The sequence below is a fragment of the Thamnophis sirtalis genome, unplaced genomic scaffold (genome assembly GCF_051295495.1).
Source record: "Thamnophis sirtalis isolate CommonGarterSnake01/CBP01778 unplaced genomic scaffold, rThaSir2_p1.2 scaffold_4, whole genome shotgun sequence".
Classification (NCBI taxonomy): Eukaryota; Metazoa; Chordata; class Lepidosauria; order Squamata; family Natricidae; genus Thamnophis; species Thamnophis sirtalis.
The window spans coordinates 122,547,873-122,570,867 of NW_028261384.1; the positions used below are offsets into that span (position 1 = coordinate 122,547,873).

At 45.8% G+C, this 22,995-nt stretch overlaps 1 protein-coding gene across 1 annotated transcript; it reads left to right on the plus strand.

Moving 5' to 3' along the window:
* Positions 1-412: 412 nt before the first annotated feature.
* On the plus strand, positions 413-22,526 carry LOC148046347 (carbonic anhydrase 4-like). The gene is made up of 9 exons (XM_087714080.1): positions 413-518; positions 3,815-3,904; positions 4,515-4,544; positions 5,877-6,041; positions 8,534-8,679; positions 12,525-12,614; positions 20,211-20,283; positions 20,370-20,533; positions 22,257-22,526. The coding sequence occupies exons 2-9, from the start codon at positions 3,820-3,822 to the stop codon at positions 22,422-22,424; spliced, it is 921 nt and encodes a 306-aa protein (XP_087570206.1). The 5' UTR covers positions 413-518; positions 3,815-3,819; the 3' UTR covers positions 22,425-22,526.
* Positions 22,527-22,995: the final 469 nt, after the last annotated feature.

Genomic DNA, 22,995 nt, shown 5'->3' on the forward strand with positions numbered 1-22,995 from the left:
AATCGCGTGTAGGGGAATGCTGCAATGGTCATAAGTGTGAAAAATGTCCGTTGGCCATGTTTTTCCAGTGCCTTCGTAATTTCGAACATTCACTAAATGAACTGTTGTAAGTCAAGGAGTAACGGTATTCATGGTCCTTAGACGGGTGAAGACAGAGCAGTTGAGCAGGCAGTTGGACTGGAAGCCCTCCAAAGTCCCTTCCAACTCTGTCATTCTGTTAATTAAACGAGATTAATTAATGGTCAACTAACTCTACTTAATTGGTTGGCTATGCAGATGTGTTCCTCCTAGTATGAAAAAAAAAACAGGGAAACAAAAATTACCAATAGGCAAGTCCCTGGGTGGATTGTCCAATGTCTCCTGTCTGAAGGTGTGTCCAATTTTCCTGCCTACCCACTGTTGCTTCCTTCTCCCTGGGAGGAGCAATCCTATAATAAAAGCCGTGTTTCCTAAGACCGAAAGACACTCCCGAAAAGAAGCAGCTCCCCAAGACTTCAACGCCAGAAAGAGCCAAGCAGGTAAGCAACTGGGAGATATCCTACCAGTGGTAGACTTTGAATCCAAGGGAAGCCAGGCATTTTTTGATCTTTCCCTCACAAATTTCTGGCCTCTTTTTGGTCTCCAGCAAGGAACCTGCTTTGATTTCAAGGACTTCATGGAACGTCCAAGATAGGTTGGGAATCCAAGGTGGGCTGAGTCCTGCTGATTTTCGGAAGCAGATGTGTAATGCAGTGGTTCAGGTGTGGGATTAGGAAAGAGAAACCCAGGTTTGAGTTTCTTCTCAGCCTTCACATCTCACTACATGACTTTAGCCTAGACTTGGTAGAACCCAAAGCAGTGGTAGTGAGGAAGGTGGCTGGTTTAGGTAAGAGGAATAGAGAGATGCAGAATTGTAGTTCCTTCTCAGTCATAGAAGCCCAGTGAGTGACAAGACGTCAATCCTTCCCTTTTAACCCAACCTATATGCCAGGTTGTGGTTAGGTAGTAAAACATGTGGAAGGAACCCCACTGCCGCAACGTTGAGCTCCCGTATGAAACCCAGGTTATAAATCACATCTCTATAATCAGCCAACCGATACGTAGAACTGCCCTGGTGCAGGTGGTGGATCTGGGGAGCTTGTGGCTTCTTCCAAGCTTCTTATCCGATCAGCAGTCTTAGGAGGTTTCCCAACCTTCATTGGGTAAGGCTGTTTCTGTGCATGATAAGCTTTACTACTGACCCATCAGCAGCCTCAGAATTAGGCGTAAGCAATGCAAATGGTTAGAACAGCGGTCCCCAATCTTTCCAGCTTGGCAGACGTGTGTGTGTGAGAGGGGGGGGGAGGGAGCAAGGGAGAGGGAGAGAATGGCCGACGCATGCACACGGCTCCATTTGTGCTAGCAGCATGCATGCACAATGCACTCATGCGAATGGAGCATCAAGTGCGAGTGGCTGGCCACTAGTGATTGCACATGTAGCTCCATTCACGTGAATGGGGCTTCCTGCATGAACGTAAGCACCCTCTTCTCATATGAGTGGAGATTTGCACACACAGACATGCTTATGGCTCACAGGAGTGCAGCTTCACGCGGGTGCATTCTTCTGTTTCTATCGCGGTCCAATTTTGAACAGGCGACGGTCCAGTAGTAGGCTGTGGACCAGCAGTTGTGGACCTCCGGTCTACATCTTTCCATTTGAAGGGAACTCCCAAAATTTCAGTCTTTTTAAAGTCCTGCAGTTTTCCTGCAATGTCATATATAACGTAACGGAGTGAGCTCCCGTTACTTGTCTCAGCTTCTGCCAGTCTAGCAGTTCGAAAGCATGTGAAAATGCAAGTAAAAAAATAGGGATCACTTTGGTGGGACCACGGAGACATCTTCGGACAGCGCTGGCTTTTCGGCTTTGAAATGGAAATGAGCACCGCCCCCTGGAGTCGGGAACGACTAGCACATATGTGCATGGGAAAGCTTTCCCTTTTACATATATAGAAAGAAGCTCCCATAAATCAAGCTTCCCCGTCTACTGAATACCTGCAAAAAGGCTTGTTTAATCCATCACCGGAGGTCATAGAACCCCCATTGACGGTTTAAAACAGGCCACATTTTCTCAAGCATTTGCACCTTCTCTTTGGAGATGCCCTTCCCCACCGATTGAGTTTTATTATGCATGCTGGGAGCAGGCTTGCCAACGTCAGCTCTTAGGTGGCATTATGCATTCTTTCCACTTGCCAAATGCAGCTTCGGCAGTTTCCTTTAGCTTAGGGATTCACCATGCTCAGATCCATCCTATATGATATCTCTTATATATAAGCAGGATCCCTTAACACACCGTACATATGGCAATCTTTCCCAACCTGTGGTCTTGCAGTACAGTTAACCTTTGACTTAACAACCATTTGTTTAGTTATAACAGCACTGAAAAAAGTGACTTAGGACAATTTTTCATACCTATGACCTTCGCAGTGTCCCTGATCTAAATTCATACACTTGGCAACTGAGCCATATTTATGAGAGTTGCAGTGTCTCGGGGTCATGTGATCACCATTTGCAATATTCTGACAAGCAGAAGCCAATTTGCCTACAGGTTAAAATCCAATACAGGTAGTCCTTGACTTACGACCACAACTGAGCCCACAATTTCTGTTGCTAAGATTGATCGCTGTTTTGCCCAATCTTGAGACCTTTCTTGCCACCATTGTTAAGTGAACCACTGCAGTTGTTAAACTAGTAACACGGTTACTAGCTGATTCACTAAACAATCAGGTTACTAGCTTAACAACTGCAGTGATTCACTTAACAGCGGGGGCACGGAAGGTTGCAAAATTGGGCAAAACTCACTTAACAACTGTCTTGCTTTGTTGTTGTTAGCTGCGAAGTCTTGTCTGACCCATCACAATCCCATGGACAACGTTCCTCCAGGCCTTCCTCTCCTCTACTATCCCCCAGAGTCCATTTAAGCTCATGCTGACTGCTTCAATGACTCCATCCAGCTACCTCATTCTCTGTCGTCTCCTTCTTCTTTTGCAATCCATCTTTCCCAGCATTAGGCTCTTTTCCAGTCAGTCCTTCCTTCTCATTAGGTGGCCATAAACTCAAGTACTTGAGTTTCATCTTCAGTATCTGGCCTTCTAAAGAGCAGTCAGGATTGATCTCCCCTAGGACTGACCGGTTTGATGGCCTTGCAGTCCAGGGGGCTCGCAGAAATCTTCTACAGCACACAGTTCAAAGGCCTCAACTCTTTGTCGGTCAGCCTTTCTTATGGTCCAATTTCCAAAGACATACATTGCAACTGGGAAAACCATAGCCTTGACTATAGGCACTTTTGTTGGCAGGGTGATGTCTCTGCTTTTTAGTATGCTGTCTAGATTTGCCGTAGCTTTCCTCCCCGGGAGCAAGTGTCTTTTAATTTCTTGGCTGCATTCTGCTTAGCAATGAAAATTTGGGACTCCGTTGTGGTCGTAAGTCGAGGACCACCTGTGTTGGATTTTAACCTTTAGGCAAATTGAAATTTTTAGATGTTCAAAGAGTGAAGTGTTTAAAAATTCTATCTCCTTTGAAATGGAATTACTTAATTACTGTTTAGCATAGTTACCATGCAAGGTATTGTTTGTGCAGGTAAGTAGTAGGGAGAAGCTCATGAATTGCCAGAAGGCCAGCCTCCTCAGTTGACCTGCCCAGAGCTTTTTAAAATTTAGAATATAGAGCATAAATTCAAAGGGCTGGAAGGGACCTCAGAGATCTTCTGTTCCAACCCCCTACTCAAGGCTGTACAAACTACCTGTGGGACAAAAAGATTGGCTCTGTAATCTATTAATCATGTGTTTCCTCTATGCAGGTACAATGGGAAATGTTGGTTTTCCGTCAAAATTATCAGCATGCATCCTGATCTTCCTGATCCTGGAAAATTTCTGTGTTACTTGTGATGGTAAGTACTGGTAGTAAGTTTTCTACCATGTGACCTTCCTAGAATGTAGCTTAGCAATTTCAATTTCCAGTGGGAGTCAACCTCCTTAATGACCAGTTTTAGAAAATTATCTGAATTCAGTCATCTGCAATGGAGAGGAATTTGGTGTCAGTTGCTCCTAGTTGTAAATTAAGAACCAAAGGTGGTCCCTATTTTTCTACTTGTATTTTTACATGCTTTCAAACTGCTAGGTTGGCAGAAGCTGGGACAAGGAATGGGAGGTCATTCCATTAAGCAGTGCTAGGGATTCGAACCCGCGAACTGCCAACCTTTCTGTTCGACAAGCTCAACGTCTTAGCCACTGAGCCATCCCGTCCAATAGGAGTTTCTTTAGAAATGGTCAAAAAAGTCAAGATGGTGCCCATAACTATATACATGACACCCATACATGAAAGGGGATGGGGCTTTGATTGCCTGGCTGGGTTGCCATCTTGGTTTTTTTGAGGGGGGGGGGCGTTATTGCAAACGCTGGTGAATGCAATAAATACCTTACCAATGCTTTTGCCATTTGTTGCTTTCAATGTTTCCTTAAAAAGCCATTTAATTTTCCTTTCCTTTTTCTTTCCTGCAGATCACTGGTGTTATGAGGATCCAGAATGTGGTAAGTCATGTTTTTTTTTCCCTCTGACTCCAGAAAACTTCTCATTGGGGTAACCACAAGGCTTGTTGTAAGAGAATCTATGAGATTGACAAATTCAATCAAATTCAGCAATCCATTTAGGGAAGGGGTGTCTGACCTTGGCAACTTTTAGACCTGTGGGCTTCAATTCTCAGAATTCCCCGGGCAGTCATGCTGGCTGGGGAATTCTGGGAGTTGAAGTCCACAGGTCTTAAAGTTGCCATGGTTTGGACATCCCAATCTAGAGGTTTTTAATGGAATTAGTGATCATCTTAAGTTTCACATTGGCTGTTATGATAATTAATGTACTGCTTACTTCCTCAACTGACGGCACTTTGAAGAAGTGTACATCTCAATTTTTGTTAAAGGTTAGCATTACAGTGGCATATGTTAGCCACCTAATGGTATAAAGATAGTGGTAATTAAAACCATAGGTGTTAAGAAATATTAACCTGTGAAGGGAAAGCAACAGTTTAAAGGAATGAACACATCCACCCACCCACCCGCACACATCGTTTAAGTGTTGAAAACCTCTATAGATTCCGTATGATGCACTCACAAGTGTGGTATCTGCCAGTGTATCCTTATCAATCTCATATAGTTAAAATATGCTGAAACCTCCCAACAAAAGAAATTGTGGACTCAAATGTGGTCATAAGTTAAAAACTACCTATACTTTTGAAGCTTCTGCACACCAGGGGCACATAAATGGGAACCTTCCAAAGGACCTGAACTACAACTGACACAAATCTCTCTCTCTATCCATCTCTCTCCTCCCTCTCCATCTCTCTCCCCCCTCTCTCCCTCTCTCCCTCCCTCTCTCCCTCCCTCCCTCCCTCTCTATCTTTCTATCTATCTCTATCTATCTATCTATCTATCTATCTATCTATCTATCTATCTATCTATCTATCTATCTATCTACCTACCTACCTACCTACCTACCTACCTACCTACCTACCTACCTACCTATCATCTCCATCCATATCTATCTATCTATTTATCTAGTTCCTAATGACAATTCCTAATCGATGGGACCTGCAACGGGGCCTGTCATCCGGCCCTGGTGGGCCAGGTGGGTGTAATAAGAGAGACGTGTTCCTTCAAATAACCTGGCTTCAAGCCATGTAGGGCTTTAAAGTGCAAAATCAACACCTTGAATTTTACCTGGAAGCTGAGTGAGTAAATCCATGTGCAAATGCATACACCCTTTGCCAAATTCTGGAAAAGTGTTCTAATTGCAAAAAGAAAAAAAAAATAGAAAGATTACATTATTATATGATGAATATAATCATCTCCTTATTCTTTTTCTGCTAGACCCTTCCACCTGGGGGCCTATTGGCTCCTGCAGTGGCATGAGACAATCTCCCATCAATATCAACCCCCGGACAGTCAAACCAAAATCTACTTTGGGACCTATACATTTCAAGAAGTATGAAGACCTTAAAATCGCCAAGATAATAAAGAATACAGGGCATAATTGTACGTATTCATTGAAGACCATCTATTGCTAAATGTATAAGAAGTTCACGGAAGAAGACTTTCAACATCAATGGTTCCCAGCCTTGGCAATCTCCAGATTGGCGGACTTCAACTCCCAGAATTCTCAGCCCTGCTGGCTGTGGAATTCTGGGAATCCAGGCCTAGATATCTAGTAGTTGCCAAGGTTGAAAAAACCGTGTGCTACATTACAATGGTATATTGCTAACGGTAGCAGTTCGGCTGGGTTGCATTGGCTACATGATACTATAAAGCTCGGGAATCCAGCTTGGTTTTTTCAAATGGGAATAATTGCTTTTATTCAGGCTAAGCTTACTGCATGGTCTCTGTTCTGCCAGGCCCGATGGTTGGTGGATGAAATGTGATGTGATGTGATTCATTAAGGCATAGTAGAAAGAATTTTTGTCAGATAGCAGTAAGCTGCAGTTCATTCACTGAGATTTATGCTACAAACTCAGTTTGCTACTGACTCGTACAACCTGTGGCTCTCTCAGTCCCATGCAGACCCTAATTTCTGTTTTGGGAAAGTGGGAGGAATTCACATTTGTTTAATAAAAGGGGTTTTGTCGGGACCAGGAATCTGCTTCGTGCTTTTTGGGGAACCCTCAGTCAGAACAACAAGATGTGGCCTGCTAGTGGCCAACAGAGCTGGTAGCAGATTTGTTAAGTGAGGAGATTGGGGAGGCACATGGGCCAGTCCTGGAGGCTGGGGAAGGCTTGGACGAGAGCTCTGCGTTGGAGGCAAAGATGGGGTCAAGACCGTCTGGCTATTCTTGGCTGCCTTCGGAGCTAGACAGCAGTGAGGCAGAGTTAGAGGAACAGATGGAGCCTGTTCCCAGTGTGTGCATGCGCAGAACTGCCAGAAGAGCCTCAGGTGGACAGTGACTGGCCCCTCCCATAGGAAATAAAAGGGGAGAGAAAGGGGAGTGGGCTTTTGCAGGAAACAATTGGTTCATTTGTTTCAGGAGTGTGAAGATCTGTCCATGAATCTCAGAGACTCTGGGCCAAGTCTTTCTTTGCACAGCATTGCATTTGGGAAAGTATTTACATGGCAGCTTTCCAAGCTAGATAAGGTCTGTGGTCATAAGTTCACCTTTGAAAGACTGTTTACCAGGCCTTTGCTGAACGTGAATGGGAGGAATTCACATTCATTTAATAAAAGGGATTTTGTCTGCTTCGTGCTTTTTGGGGAAGCCTCGGTTAGAACAATAGTGATGTAGTGCCTCCTTATTGTCACGTAAACTCTAGATTCGCATGAGATGGAACCCCTTCTCCTTGGACACCCCTCCCCCCAAAGCCCACCACACCTGTTCAGTCATCTAAATCCAGAAGTTGCCCAGATATGGGTTGACTGAATGATATGGTTTGCACAGTTGTGGTTTGAAAAAATACACTGTAAAGGCCTCTTATGCTGACGTGACCTTTACAACTTTCAGTTGAATCTCACTAAGTCAGTATTTTTCAATCTTGGCAACATTAAGATGTGTGGACTTCAATTCCCAGAATTCCCCAGCCAACTTGGGAATTTGAGAACACATTGTTTTCTGGCTGGGAAAATATGTAAGTGAAGGCTCAATCGCCCAGGCCAAAAGTATGTGAAAAGGGTGAATTCTGGCAACTGGGCCAAAGGCTGGGGAATTCTGGGAGTTGAAGTCCACACATCTTAATGTCATCTCAAGGTTGAGGGTATCCTGCTTAAGCAAAGGATTGGACTAGAAGACACCCAAAATCCCTTCCAACTCTGTTACTGCTCTAAGGAGAAGGTGGGTGGGGACATCCTGAAGGATATCTTATGGATAACACCAAAATCTTCCTACCCCTTTTGATTTGAGTTTAGAGACAGGGGGAGCAGAAGGGGCATTGATCCTCTTTTCCCTTGCTGATTGCAATCTTTGGATCTGCTCTGCTCTGACTGATCCTACCTTGCATAGTTCTACCTCTTCATCTGCATGATTTTGATCCCATTTCTTACAGTCATGTTAGCAGATGCTATTCAGATGTGACAAGAAGAGAGAGAGAAAGAGACTTTGAAACTTGTGAATGACCTATTGTTTATTTCTTTCTTGCTGGGTTTATGAACTGGAGCGGTCCAGTTAATTGGATGTGCCTAATGGAAAATGCCTGTGAAATTAGGTGCTTATGTGGGTATCAAGTTGCAGTTATCCATCGGTTTCAACCTGCTTGTTATTTATTACAAAAAGTGCTCTCAACAAGGTCTAAATCATGAATAACCTGTGATGTACACAGCTAAGTTTTTCTCTAGTGTAGTAAGAGATGGTAGAATAGGAGGGGTTCTCCTACAATCTACTATCATCCTTGCAGTTTTAAGAGTGGGATTTTTTCTGGGATTGTGGACACCTACCTTCCTAAATTTTTAGTTCAAATTACGAATCAGCATCTGTTGGAATAATGCCCATTTGCTCCTTGGTCAAAGACCCATCATTGCTCTTAATGTTGTTTTCGCTCTGTTGCAGGTCAGATAGATTTTAAGCCCGTAGCAACGATTTCTAGTACCAGCTTTTCAGCAACATATTACCTGCACCAGATGCACTTCCATTGGGGCACCCAAAATAGTGATGGCGCAGAGCACACAATCGATGGCAAACGCCACACCATGGAGGTAATCAATTCAGGTTGCCGTCAAAAATGGAATGACTAAGGAATGAATGTATGGCTTGATGGTAAGATAGTAAAGGCAGTTCTCAACGTACAGCCACAATTTGAGACCAGAATTTCTGTTGCTTAGCAAGGTGAGGGTTAAGTGGATCTTGCCTGATATGATGACCTTTTTTGGACATGGTTGCCAAGTGATTCACTGCAGTGAATTTTTTGGTCTTTAAGTGAATCCCGCTTCCTGTATTAACTTTGCTTGTCAGAAGCCAACTGGGAACAAAAACAAAACAAAAAAAGCCAAAAAATGGGGATCAAGTGAGTCCACGATGCTCCAACTGTTGTAAATACATGGAGGCTGCCAAGTGCCCAAATTTTGATCGGGTGATGGTGTGGATGATGATTGTAAGTGTATAAAGACCAATTGTAAGTTTCAGTGACTTTGTAACTTTGAATGGTCCCAAAGCAAATGGTGGTAAATCAAGGACTGGCGGCCTGTCTATGGAGATTCTCAGTCATCCAGGCCATGGTTGCCCCAAAGGTGCTTTTTCAAGAGGCAACTGGTTTTTCTTTGAAGATGTTTTGCTTTTCATCTAAGAAGCTTCTTCAGTTCTGTCTGAATGGTGTGGAAGTGGCCTTAACAATCCCCAGAAAGAGTACTAATGACTAGATGACTGCAAGGAGTATGAATTCTTCCATTCTCCACCATTCAGTCAGAACTGAAGAAGCTTCTTGGATGAGAAGCAAAATGTCTTCAAGGAAAAACAGTCCAGTTGCCTATTGCAAAGGCACCTTTGGGGCTAACCGTAGTTCTGATTATTTGACCAGCTAAGAACACTTCAATATTCTGCAACAAGAATCTTTTAACTTTTTGCTTCTCTATTTTGGCAGCTTTTTTCGTAAATTATTATATATGCTGCTGATAGTCCTCAGGGGAAGGATTTAAAAATCAGTAACAGGAGGTGCAAAGTCCTTTCAGAATAGGGCTATTTCTTAAAAAAGGAATTCAACTACTGCCCTGATCAGAGCTATCTTAAGAGAAGAAATGGTAACTACAAGCAGCCAATCATTGAGCTTTATAGATTCTGTACATGTATGCGGCCCAGAGCCCCCACCACTGAGTGCACAAGCAGAAGTGGATGGGGGCCTATATCAGGACCTATCTCGTGACGATACGGGCGGCAAAATGTGCGCATTTTTCTGCTCCTATTGCATCCGCAGAATCACACCCAGCCGCCTTGTTTAGAATAGCCCGCTCCCACTTGAAAGGGAGGGATGTGGACGACCCTTTACAGGGTGGAGCTGAAGAATTTGTCCAGTTTCTGTCGGATAAAGTTGCTCGGATTTGGACGGACCTGGACTCCAATTGCACAGTACCAGCCGAGGTACCAGAGGAAGGTCTTGAGCGGATTTTATGGAGCGAGTTTCAACTTGTCGCTCCTGAGGAAGTGGACAAGGCCATGGGAGCGGTGAGTGCCTCCACCTGTATACTGGACCCGTGCCCCTCCTGGCTGGTTTCGACCAGCAGGGAGGTGACATGTGACTGGTTCCAGACGATTGTTAACACCTCTCTCCGGGAGGGATCCTTCCCGCACCTCCTAAAGGATTCGGTGGTGAGACCCCTCCTGAAGAAACCTTCTCTGGACCCAGCCATTTTGAACAACTATCGTCCAGTCTACAACCTCCCCTTTGTAGGGAAGGTTGTTGAGAAGGTGGTGGCCTTTCAACTCCGATGGACCTTGGATGAAACTGATTATCTGGATCCCTTCCAATCGGGTTTCAGGCCTGGTTACAGCACAGAAACTGCTTTGGTCGCGCTGATCGGTGATCTCTGGCGAGCCAGGGATAGGGGTCACTCCTCTATCCTAGTGCTTCTTGACCTCTCAGTGGTGTTCAATACCATCGACCATGATATCCTTCTGCGATGGTTGCGAGAGGTGGGAGTGGGAGGCACTGTTTTACGGTGGTTCTCCTCCTACCTCTCGGACAGGTCACAGTCGGTGTTGGTTGGAGGGCAGAGATCGACCCCTAGGCTCCTCAATTATGGGGTGCCGCAGGGCTCGGTCCTGTCCCTCCTCCTATTTAACATCTATATGTCTCGCTGGGTGAGTTCATATGCTGGCACGGGATTAAATACCACCAATACGCAGACGATACTCAATTGTATCTGTCCGCCCCGTGCCAACTCAGTGAAGTGGTAGAAGTGATGTGCCAGTGCCTGGAGGCTGTCAGGGTCTGGATGGGAGCGAACAAGCTTGTACTCTATCCCGACAAGACTGAGTGACTATTGATGCTCCCCCCAAGGATGGTCCAGTTACTCCATCTCTTAGCCTGGGGGGCGAAACTATACGCCCCTCAGAGGGGATTTGCAATTTGGGAGTCCTCCTGGATCCACAGCTGACATTAGAACATCACTTGTCAGCTGTGACCAGGGGGGGCCTTTGCCCAGGTTCGCCTGGTGCACCAGTTGCGACCCTATCTGGACCAGGAGCCCCTTCGGATGGTCACTCATGCCCTCGTCACCTCAAGACTGGATTACTGTAATGCGCTCTACATGGGGCTGCCCTTGAAGAGTGTTCAAAGACTTCAGTTAGTCCAGAATGCAGCCGCGCGAGCAATAGTGGGTGTACCTAGGTACACCCACGTTACACCTATCCTCCGCAAGCTGCACTGGCTTCCCATTGGTCTCCGGACACGTTTCAAGGTGCTAGTCGTTACTTTTAAAGCCCTGCATGGTTTAGGACTTGGCTACCTGAGAGACCGCCTCCTGCCATTTACCTCCCAGAGACCTATAAGATCACACAGACTAGGCCTCCTCCGGACACCATCTGCCGGTCAATGTCGCCTGGCAACTCTCCGGGGGAGGGCCTTCTCTGTAGCTGCTCCGGCCCTATGGAACGATCTCCCCGTGGAGATCCGGACCCTTACTACTCTTCCGGCCCTCCGCAAAGCAATTAAGACCTGGCTGTTCCAGGAGGCCTGGGGCTGTTGATTTATCCAGCCCCATTCTAAGCTATATGAATGTTGTGAAATTTTTATGTCTGTTCTTCTTAATTTTTATATGTCCCCCCTTCCTGCTTTTATCTGTAAGCCGCCCTGAATGTCTCGAGAGTGGGCAGCATACAAATCCTAATAAATCGAAATCGGAAAAAAAAAACGAAAAAATGTGGAGAGGGGAGGGGAAGAGAGGAAGGAATCACTGGCTGGGGAATTCTGGGAATTGAAGTCCACACATCTTAACATTGCCAGGGTTGAAAAATGATGTACTATACAGCCAGTCCTTGACTTATCCAACTGTTGTTAAGTGAATTTTACCTCATTTTATGAGCTTTCTTGCCACTGCTGTTAACTGAATCACTGCAATTGGTCAGTAGTAACCGAGTTGTTAAGTGACTCTGGCTTTCCCATGGATTTTACTTGTCAGAAAGTCACAAAAGGGGATCACATCAATGGTGGGATTCATTTTTTTTTTACTACTGGTTCTGTGGGCATGGCTTGGTGGGCATGGCTTGGTGGGTGTGGCAGGGGAAGGTTACTGCAAAATCCCCATTTCCTCCCAATCAGCTGGGACTCAGGAGGCAGAGAATAGATGGGGCCGGGGCCGGTCAGAGGTGGTATTTACCCGTTCTCCGAACTACTCAAAATTTACGCTACTGGTTCTACAGAATACTGAATACCACCTCTGACTGTAGGGATGCCGCACTGGTTGTAAATGTGAAAAATGGTCACAAGTCACTTTCGTCAGTGCCATTGTAATTCAAATGGTCACTAAAGAAATGGTTGTTAAGCTGAGGATTACCTGTATTGTTACACTCTAATTAAAATATTGGTGCTCATTCTCTCTTCTTGCACCAGATGCACTTGGTTCATACTAAAAACAACATGAGTATGGAAGATGCGTTGAAGCTGCCTGATGGATTGGTCGTCCTGGCATTCTTGATGGAGGTGAGCAACGCGAATGGTTGGCCAGGAGAAAAGCCAGCTCAAGACTGGATTGGTTCAAGATCAATATCTTCATCAATGATTTAGACGAGGGGATAGATGGGGAACTCATCAAATTTGCAGAGGACACCATAGTTGGCAGGAATAGCCAGAACTCCGGAAGACAGGCTAAAGATACAGAAGGATCTTGACAAACTTGAACATTGGGTGCTATCTAACAAAATGAAATTCAGTGGTGAAAAAAAATAAGCTTCTGCATTTAGGCAAGAAAAAACAAATGCACAGGTATATAGTATAGCTGGCACCTGGCTCAATAGTAGTAACCAGTTTTGGTCACCATGATGTAAAAAAGATGTGGAGACTCTAGAAAGAGTGCAGAGAAGAGGAACAAAGATGATTAGGGGTGAAGGCCAAAATAGATGAAGAATGGTTGCAGGAGGCATTTTTTTTTTAAAAAGTAGGTAGGTAGATAGAGGGGGAGAGAGAGAGAGAGAGAGAGAGAGAGAGAAATAAAGTAGGTAGGTAGGGAGAGAGAGAGAGTAGTTATGTAGGTAGGTAGGTAGGTAGGTAGGTAGGTAGGTAGGTAGGTAGGTAGGCAGACAGGCAGGCAGGCAGGCAGGCAGGTAGGCAGGTAGGTAGGTAGGTAGGTAGAGGGGGGGCTCTGCATGCCACCTGTGGCATGCGTGCCATAGGTTGGCCATAGGTTCTTCTTCTTTTAAAGCCATTTTTCTTCAGAGCGTGAAAAACCGCCCTACAGCCAAACCGGAAGTTCGGGAACGGATTTCCAGTTTGCTTGTAGGACTGTTTTTCGCCCTCTGGAGCCTTCAGGAGGCTTCCCTAAAGGCTCCGGAGGGCAAAAAACGGCCTTACGGACAACCCAGAAGCCATGGTTCCTGAACTTCCAGGTTGACTATAGGGCCGTTTTTCATCCTCCAGAGGCTTCTGAAGCCTCCGGAGGGTCTCGGGGGGGGGGGGGGGGGAGGAGAGAGGCTGTTTTCGCCCTCCTCGGCCTCCTGGAAAGCTTCTGGAGCCTGGAGAGGGTAAAAAAGCATGCCAAAAGCAAGGGAGGCTGCTGATTGTGCGCACATGCACGCTGGGGGCACGCGTGCTTGCACACGGGTTGCACGATGGCATTACGGGTGTGGACATACCAGCGCACGACCTCCCTGTGCCCCCCTCCCCCGCTTTTGGCAGGTAATCCAAAAAAAGGTTAGCCACCACTGGTATAGGGTTTCCTGTCTGAGCAGGGGGTTGGTCTAGAAGAGTCTGTCTGTTCTCTGGGCTGCCTATAGAGAAGAACTCCAAATGGAATGGGAATCTGATACTTTCAGAGAGAATTCCACATAATTTTCTATGTTAATTTGTATCGGCTCCTAGTTACTGTCTCTGCTGACTTAAAAGCTTTCATAGAACCAGTTTCGCTGAGGTAAAGAAGGTAAAGACCAGGACACCAGCTTTAGTTGTTCTCATATCACATTCCCTACTAATAGAAAGGAGCAAACAAGAAGCACAGAATAGAACAGAACAGAACAGAACAGAATTATTTATTGACCAAGTGTGATTGGACACACAAGGAATTTGTCTTTGCTGCACATGCTCTCTGTGTACACAAGGAGAATAAAATACATTTATCAAGAATAAATATACAACAGTTAGTGATAGTTAAGGTTACTAATAAGCTATCAAATTGAACTAGAAAACAAATAAAAACAATATAAATTGAAAAATATAAGCAACATGGTTATAGTCATAAGTGGGGAGAGATGGACACTAGGCAGAGAATAATAATAATGATACATTCTTAGTTAATTATTGATAGTATTGTGGGAATTGTTAAACAGAGTGATGGCATTCGGGGAAACTGTTCTTGTGTCTAGTTGTCTTGGTATGCAGTGCCCTATAGCGTTGCTTTGAGGGTAGAAGTTGGAACAGATGCGAGGGTCTGTAGATACTTTCAGTCCTCTTTTTGGATTGTGCAATATACAGGTCCTCAATGGAAGGCAGGTTGATAGCAATTGTTTTTTTCTGCAGTTTTAATTATCCGTTGAAGTCTATGTTTGTCTTCTTTGGTTGCAGAGCCAAACCAGACAGTTATGGAGGTGCAGATGACAGACTCAGTAATTCCTCTGTAACTATGAGTACAAGCCAGAGGTGGGTTCCTACCAGTACGGTACGGTATGGTACAGCCGTATAGGTAGTGGAAATCAGCCGTACCTTTCCGTACCGTTAGCGATCGCGGCCTGGCTATGGCGCCATTCTGGTACAGTCCTCTGGCTTGGGCTCGCTCCCTCTCCCCGCACACCCGGTTGCTGCTCTCTCTCTCTCTCTCTCTCTCTCTCGCTCCGTCCGTCCGTCCGCACCATGCTTGCACTGCCCGCCTCCCATTTCCTTTGCCCGTCCAGCTGACAGGAATGGAAGCAGCGCTGGTCACAGCTGAGAGCTTCCTTTGCCAGCTGACTGCCGAAAAGTTCTCTCTTTTAAAAGCCTCCAGTGATGGAGCATTAGGATCCAACCCGCATTTTAATCAATCAGCCAACTGGGGCTTAGTTTGGAGCCAGAAGAAGAAAGAACCGGTGAGTGGCTGTGCCCAGGTGTGGGGATGTTGGGGGGGGGCTGGTGGTGGGGTGAGTGGGTAGGAGCTAGGAGGTCTCTGAGCGAGCACTGGGCAAACAAGCAGTGGACAACCTTGCTTTTCAGTCTTTGTAAGTGGCTGCATCCAGTTGGGGGATTGGAGGGGGTGACTGAGCAAGCTCTGGGCAAGCAGGTAGGAGGGTAACCTTGTTATCAGCCCAGCTTTGTATCCAGTCAGCTCTGCTTGCGTACCATTGGTTGGCTTAAGGGTAGGGTGCGGGAATTGGGGGGGGGCACTGCCGGGCAGGAGTGGTTTGGCTCAGTTGTTCCCCAGTCGGCAAAGCGAACCAACCCAAAGGGATGAAGGATGCAATTTGGGGGTGGCAGAAGATGGAGCGAGCCGGCGCATCTTACCAGATACTGGCAGCTCCAGATCTTGCGAATTTGGGGGGGGGGTTCTTAAAAAAACACCTCTCCAGATGAGCTTGAAAACCTGTGGGGTTGCTTTGGGAGGGGGAAGACAGGCAGTGTCCCTCCCCACTCGGGCACCTGCAGCCTCAGAGAAAGCCTTTGCACAGTAAAAGAAATCTTCTCACGAGTGTGAGAAGTTCTTAATTGCCTTTACTGTGCAAGTTGCTGCAGGCTCCGAAGCTGCAGGTGCCTGGGGAGGGGGGACGACTGCTGCCCATCTGCCTGCCCCTCCAGAAGCAACCTCGGAAGTTTTCAAGCTCATCTGGAGAGACTTTTTTTTAAAAAAAAGAAAACCCTGAAAAAGCCCCAAGATCTGGAGCAACGGTTGGTTGGTCTTTTTGTGTGTGTGTGGGGGGGGGGGGGGGATTCCAAGAACCAGGTTGCCCAGCACCCCAAAGAGGTCCACATGTGGCTCCGGTGGCTGTAAAGTGTGGCACTAAGGGCAGAAGTCCCCGGAACCAGTGGGGCAACACAGCTCCAGTAGCAACAGTGCGGCTTCTTGCATCAGCATGCCGCCCGATCAACCTGGCTTATAGTTGGCGATGGACAGCCCTCACTAGGGTTTCCCCCTACCTCTGCCTGGCTCTCTGCCTCCTCCTTTTCTTAGGCTCCTTTCCCGCATAGAAAAGAGGCTCAACTTTAAAATGGGGCAGCTTGGCCCTGGGCCACCACAAGGTTTTCTCCACTAGCTGTGCCCCACTTTGGGTAAAGGAGGAAGAGAGGAGGCCGCAAGGCAGAAGAGAAACTTCTGACTTTGTCAGAAGGTCGCAAAAACTTTGCCATTGCCTGGCTCGCCCTTGGCTGGCTCCCGAGCTAGGAGGCAGTGGCCAGTTCCCCCTGCCCTCTGGATTGCCGGCATGAGCATGGTTGTCCAGGAGCTTGGCAACAACGTGAGTAGCAATGGCGGCCACCCACCCACCTGCTTTTGGTCAAGGGCAGGTTTGTTTTACAAAAGAGCAGCGCAGCCGACGGTTGAAGAAACTGCCCGATGCAAAGGTGGGGGGAAGGAGGACGCCATGCCTGCAACTTTTATCCCTCGCCCACCCACCCATTTGTCCAGGAACTATGTTGTGGGAACTTGGGAGTGATTGGTCCTCCCTCCATGCTTTTGCAGGTTGGCTGGCTGTGGGGCATGAGCCCTTTTTCAAGCCGGGTTGAGTCCTTCCTTGGGATGGATGCCCGGACACGAGGGGCACAGGTTAGGACCGGGTGCCCTCATCCGTTTCTCCCAAAGGTGCATTTTTTCCTCCAAGAGGCAACTGGACTTTCTGTTTTTTCTTTGAAGATGTTTCTTTGAAGATGTTTCTTTGAAGATGTTTCTCCTCCAGGAAGCTTCTTCAGCTCTGAGGAAGCTTCTGAAGGAGCTGAAGAAGTTTCTTGGAGGAGAAGCGAAAGGTCTTCGAAGAAAAAAGCCGAAAGTCCAGCTGCCTCTTTGGTGGGGGGGAAGCATCTTTGGGACCTCCTGGATGACCGAGAATCCCCATAGACATCCTTCATCCTAGCCTTCCTTTCCTCCTAGCCTTGCTTGCCTTCCATCCCTTGTGGTGGTCACTCTCCCAAAACCCATGATAGTGGAGCATCAATAGGACCTATCAAGGGTGGCTGAGGGTTCAGAGGTGACACACACCCATCGTTTCCTGATTGCCAGGGCTAATTGAGAAATCTAAGCTGGAGAGACCTGGTCTGTCCCGAATTTTTGAAGCTGGTGGGCTCTGGATAAAAGTCCAAACCTGAGTTTGATGCTGACCTAGAGGTTTTTGTTGGAATCCTTGTTTGAGTATTGGAGAAAGACTTAATTCATGCTAAGCTTCTTACTGTTTTCATCAATCTTAGAGTGATAAAGAAAGAAAGAAAGAAAGAAAGAAAGAAAGAAAGAAAGAAAGAAAGAAAATAAAGAGAAAGAAAATAAAAAGAAAGAAAATAAAAAGAAAGAAAGAAAATAAAGAAAAAGAAAGAAAGAAAAAGAAGAAAGAAAAAGAAGAGACAGAGAAAGAGAAAGAGAGAGAGAGAAAGAAAAAGAGAAAGAAAGAAAAAAGAAAGAAGGAAGGAGGGAGGGGGGAGGGGGAAAGGAGAAAGAGGGAAGGGAAAGTAAATGAGATATGGATGGATGGATAGAGGGATGGATGGATAGAGGGATGGATGGATAGAGGGAGGGAGGGAGAGGAAAAGGAGAGCAAGGAAGGACCACAAACCCTGGCACTAGGCATAGCTTCAGAGGATGCTTTGAAACAGTACAGCAATCCAGGGCTGAGAGGGACCTCAGAGGTCATCTAGTCCAACCCCCAGCAGGAGACCTTATATCATTTTGGTTATTTTGGTGCCTCCAACACAGAGGAGAAATCCCCAGAAATCCCCAGGCATTGCCAACCTTTCCCCCTGGTTAAAAAAACAACAACAACCCTAGAGCAAAAACTTCATGCAGTATTAAGAAGAATAGAAAAAGGGGCTGCTGTGCATTGTTTAATGGACTGTTTAATTGGCAAAATGGACGGCTAAATTGGCCATGCCCACCCAGTCACACAACCGCCAAGCCACTCCCACTCGGACACATGACTGCCAAGCCACACCCACAAAATAGGCCATGCCCACAAAAGAGGTAATGAAATTTTTTGAAGCCCACTCCTGGTACAAGCTATGAGTACAACCTCTATACTTATTGTAATGTTACCTTAACAGAATCTTGCAAGGCTGAACATCTGGCTCCCCTCCTCCCCTTTTATTCTCTGGAAAACTAGGGAGGGTCTTTTTCTAAAAGCTTCCAAGGGTTGAGATATCTTTGACATGACGCTTGTCCAAACTCTGGCACTCTCTTCTGTTTCCCAAGGTCATTCTCACATGGTTGCCCTCAACTTATGATCACAATATAGTCCCCACGTTTCCACTGCTAAGCAAGGCAGTTGTTAAGTGAGTCATACCTCAGTTCATGGTTGTTGAGCAAATTACTTTAGTTGTTAAAAAAAATCACGCGGTCGTTAAACAAGTCTGGCTTCCCCCTTGGACTTTGCTTGTCAGAAGCCATCTGGGAAGGTTGCAGATGGCCATCACATGACCCTCAATACATGCCAGTTGCCCAGCGCCCGACTTTTAATCACATGACCATGGGAATGCTGCGACAGTTGTAAATGTGCGAATCGGTCATAAGTCACTTTTCTCAGTGCCATTGTCATTATATAGGGTATACATTGTATAGGGCCTCTTGCTTGAGCAGGGGGTTGGACTAGAAGATCTCCAAGGTCCCTTCCAGCTCTATTCTGATTGATTGATTGATTGATTGATTGATTGATCAGTAAATGAATGGTTGTAAGTCAGAGACTATATAGAGACATAACTGCAACTGTAGCCCACTTTTGCTCCAGGCAAGTTCATGCTAGATTCTCTGTAAGCTATCATTTCTACTTTAGAGACTATTTGGCAAGCTAGGTCACTACAGGTAGTTCTCAACTTACAACGGTTCGTTTACTGACTGTTCAAAGTTACAACTGCACCGAAAAAAGCGACATGACTGTGTTTTACAGTTACGACCTTCCCAGCATCCCCATGACCATGTGATCAAAATACGGATGCTTGGCGACTGGTTCATATTTATGACCATTGCTGTGTCCCAAGATCACCTGATCCCCTTTTGCGACCTTCTGACCAGCAAAGTCCAATTCACTTCACAGGTCCCTAATCTATCAACTGCAGTGATTCACTCAACGACTTGAGGCAAGAAAGGTCACAAAACGGGGCAAAAATCACTTAACAATTTGATTGATATTAACAATTTGAACAATGTTAAGAATATAAATTTTGGACTGAATTGTGGTCGTATGTTGAAGACTTCCTGTAATTCCTGCACCCCACCAACTATGGCCATGATGGTCAACCTATGGCACAGGTGACATGCAGGAGATGTGCACTCATGAATGGGAACAGGGCACAGGTGAGGTGGTTGCACATGTATGTGATGTGGGGCAGAGGGAGTCACGTGTTCATGTGTGCAGGTGGGGAAGCATGGAGGTGTGTGTGCATTCATGGGACCAGGGTAGATGTGGGACAGGGGGTCACACACCACGCTGGGTTCCAGTTTCTTTTACTGGCAGTTCATTCAGAGATGCGTTTTGTGTGCACGGGGGCTTGCTGCGTGCTATGCGCGCATGCACAGAAGCAAAAAACAAGATGAGGTGCCTACAGCATTGTCGATAGAATGGGTTCAGGCGCATGTCCGGCTGAGTTATTGTCTACTCAGCTGAACCAGTCCAAACCGGTAGGAACCCACCTCTGTCGTGCACGCATGCAAGGAGGGGGGGAGCTGGGAGCCACACACGCATGCGGCAGGTTGGGGAGTGCAGGGGGAGTGTGTCCATGCACAGGAGTGGGATGCACATAGGGAGTCGCGCACACATGCATCGGGGGCAGAAGCGCAGGGGGGTTTCATGCTCACATTGCATTAGGGGTACGAGTGCGTGCTTTTAACACATGATGACCAAAATGTTAGCCATCACTAAATTATGTTGTACTTGCAGTTTATTAGTATATGCACAGGAGACCATGCACTCTTCTTTCAATTTCCCACAGAAAACCGAAGGGAATAACCAAATCACTCCATGGAACACTCTAGCCAATCTTTTAGTCAACATTCCAGAGAAAGGTGAGTCTTAGATTTTTTTAAAAAACCCACTTTCCTAAAATAAAAATGAGGTGATGTTATACTCGTCTCTTTTTCTGGTTTTTCAGGTGACTCTTATAATCTGAACGGGGAATTCTCTGTAGGTGGTTTATTGAGCAAAGCAGATGTAAGCCACTATTACTACTACCAAGGCTCTCTCACTACTCCACCCTGTACCGAGTCTGTGATCTGGTTTGTCTTTGAAATCCCTCTTCAGATTTCAAATCAAGTGGTGAGTGGATAAGATCCGATTCGTCTCAGTTTTCAGGAATGGATTCTAAGGTTGTCTGAAAATAGATTGGCCCCTGTTAGAGTCAGTGGATCATCCAATGCTCAAATTCCTGAGTACGTAGGTCGCAAAACCACTATGGATTAGGACATAGTTGCTACAGGTAGTCCTCAACTTTACAACTAGAATTGTGCCCCAAATTTAGGTTGATAAGTGAGGCATTTGTTAAGTGAGCTTTGCCCCATGTTATGACATTTCTTGCCAGGTTTGTTAAGTGAATCACAGCAGTTGTTAAGTTGTTAACAGGGTTGTTAAGTGAATCTGGCTTCCCCATTAACTTTGTTTGTCAGAAGTTCATGAAAGGGGACCACATGATTTATGACACTGCAACGGTCATAAATCTGAATCAGTTGCCCAGCATCCAAATTCTGATCATGTGGCGATGGGGGAGCTGGGATGCAAATGGTCGTAAGGGTGAAAAACAGTCATAAACCAACTTTGAATGGTCACTCAATGGCCACTGAGTGAATTATTGTAAACCGAGGAATACTTGTATGTCTAAGCCTGCTAAGATGAAATCACATTGGGCATTTACGCTCCAAGATGTTATTTTTAGACTAGACACCGTGTTTCCCTGAAAATAAGACAGGGTATTATTTTCTTTTTACACACAAAATATGGCTTTAGCCTTATTATGAGGGAAGGGTTTATTGTTTTGGGGTTGCCGGGCGGCTGCTGTCTTGCAAGCGGCCTCCCAAAGAGCCGGGCACAGCCACATGGGCGAATGTCGCAGCAGCACAGCACAGCCATTCGCCCATGAGGCTGTGCCTGGCTCTTTGGGAGGCCGCTTGCAAGACAGCAGCCGCCCAGCAACCCCCCTCTTCAGTTGGGCACAGAGCCGCTCACCAACCTAGCAGTATCCTGAAGGCGCCAAACAACGCGATCACCCTGCCTCCCCCCCGCCGGTTCCCGCGGCTTGGCACTTTTGGGATACCTCTAGGTTGGTGAGCAGCGCTCTGCCTGGCCGGAAGTGGGAGGGTGTCCAGGGGGCTTATTTGCGGGGGAGGGCTTATATTTTTGTCCACCAGAAAAATGTGGCATGGCTGTATTATCAGGACATGTCATAATTTCGGGGAAACGCGGCAGGTAGTTCCTCGACTTACAACAGTTCATTCAGTGATTTATTCAAAGTTAAAACATCACTGTAAAAAGTGACTTTACTGGCATGACAGTTTTTCACACTTACGGCCATTGCAGCATCCCCAGGGTCACGTCAACAAAATTCAGACCCGTGGCAACTGACTCGCATTTATGACCATTGCAGTGTCCTGGGGTCACGTCATCCCCTTTTACAACCTTCACACAAGCAAACTCAGTGGGGAAGTCAGATTTGCTGAACAACTGCAGTGACTCCCTTAACAACTATGTAGAAATAATGTTCATAAAAATCCGGCAAAGTTCACTTACCAGCCGCCGTGCTTAGCAACATAAATTCTGGTCTTAGTTTTGGTTGTAAGTTGAGGACTACCCTGTTTCCATGTTTCTTGCCTGAAAGGGCAGGAAATTGGCTGGTTGTAATTTGAGGAAATAGAACACGCTCTGGACTGAAAGTCAGGTATCTTGACTTAAGATATTAAACATCTGAGTTCTGGATGAATGAAATAACTTTTTGCTGTCTCCTCTCCTCTCCTCTCCACCATTGCTTTTTCTCTCTCCTTTCTTCCAGGCTGACATAATGACAACCTCACTATACTATACCACCATGCAGGAAAACAAGCGAATGCAGAACAATTTCCGTCCTACGCAGGCCTTAAATAATCGAAGTGTCTATTACTACACAGAATATAAATCACTGCTCACCTGCATGGCGCATTGCATTGCCCCTTTGTTTTGAAGAGGATTTCAAATTCTCTTGTACAGGTCTTGGTCTTCAGGTCCTGAATGTTGTGAGTCTAATTTTGCACGACATTAAATAAACTCAGTAACATCCACGAAATGTTTGTTGCGTTTTTTCAATTAAGCTTGTATTTATTACTTTATATATTCGGTAGATATTGCATCATCTCAGCTGCAAAAAACCCTTTTTTATGAGTTTTAATAGGAGCTGAAAATAAAAGATTTTGAAAAGAGATTTAGGATGTAGTAATGCTTTGCCTACCCTGATTTCAAAGGCATCTAAAATATGGTGGTTTCTAATTCTTTTTTTAAAAAAGACTAACTTAAATCTAGACAAGATGCCATAAAATTCTCCTGAGAGAATCTCCAGATCCTTCTAATCTAGAAATTAGGAGATATGTACAGTACAGATGGTCCTCATTTAGCAACTGTCTCGTATAGCAACCATTCACAATTATGACGGTGATTAAAAAATGTAACTTTGTGACCAATCCTCTCATTTATGACCTTCACAGACCTATAAAGCAAAGAAGAACAGAAAAAAGATCATGAGCACATTTGCTTAGCTT

What these genes read in the sequence shown, in the direction of transcription:
- LOC148046347 (XM_087714080.1), top strand. Translation starts at nt 3,820, where the DNA reads ATGGGAAATGTTGGTTTTCCGTCAAAATTATCAGCATGCATCCTGATC. An exon ending in AAAGAATACAGGGCATAATT is followed by an intron (nt 6,042 to 8,533) that starts GTACGTATTCAT and finishes GCTCTGTTGCAG; the next exon opens with GTCAGATAGATTTTAAGCCC. An exon ending in GCAAACGCCACACCATGGAG is followed by an intron (nt 8,680 to 12,524) that starts GTAATCAATTCA and finishes TTCTTGCACCAG; the next exon opens with ATGCACTTGGTTCATACTAA.